Here is a 6,000-nt window from a genome sequence, read left to right on the forward strand (position 1 = left end):
TCATTGGTTGAGCTTGAGCTCCGCTTTCCATAGCATTTGGATATTAATCTTGGATATATCTTGGCACTTATCGGTCTATGCTTGACCGCTTTGGACATGCACTTATGCTCATGTCACCTACCTATGTCAATTACATTGTTTGAGCTTGGATGCTATTGGAGCTTTACTTGGGCTTGACATTCGATTGTCTGAAGCATATTTTGGAGATTTATTGGCTTACCAAAGTTTATTTTGGAAGTACTTGATGTCTATGGATGCTACATATGGATGTCACACCGCCTCCATGTCCGGGATGTCTCATTGATGCTTGATCTTAGACACTTGTCATTGGTGCTTATATATGCTTTGTTCGAGCTTTGTTGCTTGATATTTACGGCCTTTGTGCCAATGGGAGCATCTTTTGATGCTTAACAGACATTGAGCAAGCAGTCTATGCTGAATGTTGGGTCAATTGGACGCTCATGCAAATAACGATCTACGATTTCTACCCTAAGGATCATTCGACCTAATGCTAAAACTCGGATTGAGTTTGGAAACCCTAGGACCGAACGTTGTCGGCCTAGTACAATTAGGATTGGGTTAGGTAAGAAGACGCCCTAATCCCTGCATATTGTCTAAACAAAAGTCCTTGACCAAGAAACGTTGTTCAATGGGTGAGATGATCCCATGAGTTAGGTGCGACACTTGTGCAACAAGTTGCAACGTTGCACGGCTTTGCGGTTTATCCACAAGATAAATTTGTCATTCCTTGGAATGAGGTTGGCAGGTTTTAGCGCAAGTCTAACTTGCAAGAGGATGAGTAGACATCCTGTTACATCACCTTTCTTGGGTTGATTTGCCAAGTTAAGGGAAGTTATGTATTTGCCTCGTAAGCAAAGGATCAATCAAGTTAGAGAGACATGGTCGCCAGGATTCGTTGTCTTAATTTATGAAACCTAAGATGTTAGTTAAGCTGGGTTAGCAAGATACGGCCCTAACCCAAGGACAAAAGGGTGAACAAACAAACCCTTGGGGATCTTACCAAGTCACAATTGATCTCGGATCGAATGCTGGATGCATTCGGAGAGAAGGATTCACTCCTTAGCAGTTGGCCAAATAAACGACCACTGGATTGATTGTGCTTGTAACAATTTAGGAGCACTGTTTGCATTGTTTGCTCAAGGAACTAAAAGATAAAAAGTTAATTAATGCTTCAGGTTGAAGACCTGAAGGGAGAGGCAGCATCAATTACCCCCAACTATCTGCCTAACCCTAACCAAGGGGATTGTTAGCCGCGCCGGAAACATGGACCAAACCCGCCGCGTGAGGTCTCTCCGTTGGGCACTACTTGGAGCAAGAGGACACTTGGGTACCAGGGGGGGCTCTGGCCATAAATCCCTTGCCTTCCGGGCCCTGCACAAGAGGCCAACGTGACTCGAGATTGAATCTCGAGGCCCGCATACTAGTCTACGTGCGGAATCTTGGATTAGTAATCCCTATGGATTGCTGGATAGCCTTCGGGCGGGTTATGGATTAGCCTACGGACTGGATTTTATGAATGTATTCCAAAGATAAGTAAGATAACATGTTGAAAAGAAACTTGTTTGGCACTGTTTTTCTATGTCAAGTGCTAAGATTACGTGAAGGAACCAGTGTCTAACTGACTAATTAAAGAAGCTGTTTTATGCGTGTCTAACTAAATGTGGTAGGTAATTAGACAACTAAAACAACTTTGAAATCGACAGCAGGAAACTTTGCTCGAAGAAAATGGACAGCAAGGAACGTTGGCGTTAAGTCTAGATTACTAGAATTCCGATTTATGCTGTTTTAGGGGAACAGAATGGAACTATGCCTTATGGGCAAAGAGATCGAGTTTTGTATCCCTCGTTTCTCATTCTCCTTGAACCAAGTGCAGCATGAATCCGCTTCGACCTTGACGTTTCTACGTAAAGTAGTTCGCCTGGGGTTCGACGCTAGCTGCCGTTTTAGGAAATTGACCACTAGAGGAAATCCTGATTCAGGTCCCGATCCTAAGTGGAAACGGCCGAAATACTTCTGCTACGTGGCAGACTCAGGAAGTCCTAGATCGCAAACCCCGTAACATTCCATGGGAGTGCCGGGCGGAGCTTTCTAGACTCTCTTCCCGATGGACTACTAAGACGTGTCCTGGAAGGAAACAGGTGGACACGTTACAACAATACTCCAATAGTACATTCCTCTTTACCAGCACCAGAAACTCTTGTCCCTCTCCATTTCTGCTCTCAAGGCAGCCACCAGCTCTTTTCAAGTTCTCACACCACACCACAATAAGTCTTACTGGCAAATTGGTTTTTAGCCAGCAATGTAAACTCTTAAGTTTTGATTATGAGGCAGTTTTTTGCCAAAATGATTAACCCATGAAGGACAGAGCATAAAAGCAAGCAATCCAGGAAAGGGTGGCTGCCTGCATGTGATAATCCGAGCAGGGATGCTAAGGTTGTATGTTGAGCATCCAAATTTCCTAACTCCTTTAAATGTATAGCAGCTAATAAGGTACCCAACCTATCTTGCGGGATTTCAACTGTATTTGAAGTCTTCTCGTGATGATCTACCAAGCCAGTAGGAAATCAAAACCAATCAATCTGATGTCCACTTTGGCACGTGGTTCCACACTCTAGATTGCCAGTCCAGGCTTAGATATCAAACCAAATGTTTAACCTCCTGCAACAGCTTCAAAATATTGATAACCCGGTACAACTGATTGTAGATCCCCGCATACCAGTACTACCCAAACTGACTTGCATAGATGCTCCTAGGATTTTCTGAGGACTTCGAAGGGGTGCATCTCAGTTTGAGCATTCTCAATTAGGATTCTTGTTAGAGCTATTTTCATAGACCCAAGAAACCACATGAGGACTCGGATCCTACATTGGGGGTGCTGATCTGAGAGGCGCTTACCTCAAAGCGCTTGAATTCGATCTGTTCGGACGGAGAAGATGCATCTGTAAGGTTATATCTTTGCAGCACGTCTGTCCAAGAGGGAAGCGAGGAGTCTATGAGCAGAGACTGGAAGCAAGCGCCGGGATAAAGGATTGCCTTCACCACGGCAGGAGGAAAAATCCGGCTGGCGACCAGCTGCGTGGCTGTGACTTGCAAAGGCGTGGTGCATGTCCCAGATTTGCAAGGCACTCTGCACAACAAAAGAAAGTGGACATCACGTACATGACGAATTTGTTTACCTGCACAAAGAGGTAAACAAGAAAACGAAGAAGACGATAACGATGATGATGATGCGCTTGTTACCTGAACAATGGCACTTGCAGTAGAACTATGACGAAGAAGACTTGAGAAGCTCGCTTCGGAATGGTATCCTTCCACATGGTGATGGGATCGATGGCCGCTTTCTACTAACGAACTAGAAGCTTGCTTATGATGATGCAGGTCGCAGAAGCATAATCAGCATCTGAGCGGCCTGGACTAAACTGCTCGTGTGATTTAATCCGTTAAATGCCAGTGAGGTCAAGGGCTTGCCGGTTTATGGCAGCATTCCGTAGGCATGCGTTGGCGGTGAAGTCGGTTTTCGATTTGCCTCGCCCGTTTGTAGGCCCCAGCACTATCGCAGTATAAATTTTAATCTGTTGATTATATCTTGACCCCCTAATCTCGGACCCGAATAGATAGTTAGCATACCTATTACAACACCCAACATCCTAAGCGCCACGTTCTTTTCCACAATGTGAAAAATAAATTATGCTGTAATATTTACATCGACCCAATATCACATGGCGAAGGGGAAAAACGACACAAAGCCTTTAGCTATATTCCCATGAGAGCCTTAAAGGCTCTTCTGTACGAGGAATCCTTCCTGCCCAAAATCCTTCTATACGAGGAATCCTTCTTGCCCAAAAACCACCGAAATTACTTTTTTTCTACATCTATATCTATATCTATATTACTTTTTATTATATGATCTATTCTGTATTACCTTTTATTGTATAATCTACTAAGACGAAAACCAAACCTAATGTAACTACTTCCAAGCCTACATGGCAATCGTACAGTGAAAGCCAAACTTAGAATACCTCTAAAAAATAAGACTCGATAACACCAAAAAAGTGTTCATTTGAATTTACAAATATAAATGCAAAAGCATGAATCGATGAGTTTGTTGTACCCAAATATGGAAGACAGTACATGTTGCATACTACTATAGTGCTCACAAAAAATAGCTATATCTATTAACAGTTGAATAGGAGAGAGAGTGAAGGCCATAAGAGAGTTGCCCAATTCACCAAAGGGACTCATTTGTTGATAGTTAAATGGGAGAGAGAGTGAAGGCCACATACAACTCCAGGGAAAGCAAATGCCTAGAGCTAGAAAATGAGGAGTTGAAGAGGCAAAGAGAGGAGGCAAGGAAAGAGCTACATGCGGCAGAGGCACAAAAAGATGAAGAGGCTATGAAGAAGCTAATAGAGCTGCAAAACCAACTTCAAGTAGCTCTCAACAAATAGACAATACTAAGGGAGCCAGTAGAGTGCCAAAACCGGAAAAAAGAACAAATGCATGTATTGTGGAGGGAGCAAGAGCTAATAATCGCCACTATGGCCTAGTACCACAATCAAGGGCTAGAGCATATGAAAGAAAAAGAAGAGGAATGGGCAGCCAAGAATGGGGATAGAGTCAAAGACTTAGCTTACCGGCTGGCCCATTCAAAGAGTGATCCATTAGTGAAGCCACTAGGAATGTGGACATCTATTAATGAAAGTCCATGCACCATACACATTCACATCCCATGTGTTTCAAGGCCAGCTTACGTAAGCAACACATTTCTCTAGGCATGTGTGCTTCTATGAGCTACTTGAGAGATGAGCTTCTAATTATGATCTACGAGGCCTCATCATCAATTGCCTCATTTTGATTCTAATGTGATTGGCTTTTATGCATGACAAGTTGGGAAATAGTGAAAGCTAATGTGTGAGGAGGAGAAAGACACATGAAAACATGCTAGATTTGTTATGATTGGCATTGCATCATTTTGCATGGATCATTTGTTCACTATAAGAAAACAAGGGGGGAGGGTTTAGGGTTACCGATGGGGCCTAAAAAGTTATCGAACATCTCAATGTGACACCTGCTAAAAGCATCTAGTAAGCAACATTTTAAAGTGTTTCTTATGTGATGCATTTCACGACACAATTTACAACATCTACAAACTAATTTATGATGTATAAATAATAACTTAAGCAATGAGTCTAATTATTTCCTAAAATCGAAGGCTTCTCAACTCATTGTTCATGTTCTTCTTATTCTTTGCTTCTCAACTCATTGTTCATGTTCTTATTCTTTGTTGATTCAAAGTACCTATAGCAACAAGTGATGAGCTAAAAGTGAAGGTGAGCTTCTTTGGTGATTCATAGCTTTTGCACCAACAAGTGACAAGCTAAAAGTGAAGGTGAGCTAAAGTTGAAAGCAAAGGTGAACTATAGTAGTTGAAAGTGAAGGTAATAACTTCTTGAATCATAGCTATTTAGAAATTAGACTTTGATTTCATCCAAGGTTTCATGCTTTTGTCCACTGTAAGCAAGTAACAAGTGTGATTATTATTTTCAACATTCAAAAATGCAATATAGATGCATGTTGTGAGCGAAATTTGCATAACTCACATTCACATGGAAGTTTGGTTTAGAAATATTGTAGCCATGATAACTATCATCCTATGCATGGGTAATGGTGGAAAAATAAATCCTAAGTAACATTATTAATCACAACATTTGAGATAAGCAAGTGATGTGCCACATGGCAAGGATCTCCCATGCACTACTCTATATGGGAGCTCACCAACGAACTCCTAAACTAGAACAAGCAGAGAAGATGTAGAGATGATGAAATGTAGGAAGCAACCGATGAGAGCATCAACTAGAAGATTAGCTCATCTACAATAGAGGAGAAAAGTCACTACTTGCACAAATGCTAAAGAAACAAGGGAATAGATGAAGAGTTGTGGCCAACTAGCCCAAATGATTTGTAGACAGTGACAGGCGT

General features: G+C 42.0%; 1 protein-coding gene across 1 annotated transcript in view; it reads right to left on the reverse strand.

Annotated features, from left to right (window-relative positions):
• LOC148017054 (tail fiber) overlaps positions 1–3,546 on the reverse strand; it is a 31,322-nt gene extending 27,776 nt beyond the window's left edge. Inside the window, exons 1-2 of the mRNA XM_087663218.1 lie at positions 3,262–3,546; positions 2,917–3,148 (exon numbers count right to left, since the gene is read on the reverse strand). Of these exons, the coding sequence (XP_087519344.1) occupies positions 2,917–3,148; positions 3,262–3,338 (309 nt within the window). The 5' untranslated portion in view covers positions 3,339–3,546. The remainder of the gene's footprint in view (positions 1–2,916; positions 3,149–3,261) is intronic.
• Positions 3,547–6,000: the final 2,454 nt, after the last annotated feature.

This window comes from Lygodium microphyllum, chromosome 22, assembly GCF_053477565.2.
Source record: "Lygodium microphyllum isolate KBCC chromosome 22, Lygodium_microphyllum_v1.1.10, whole genome shotgun sequence".
NCBI classification, from domain to species: Eukaryota; Viridiplantae; Streptophyta; class Polypodiopsida; order Schizaeales; family Lygodiaceae; genus Lygodium; species Lygodium microphyllum.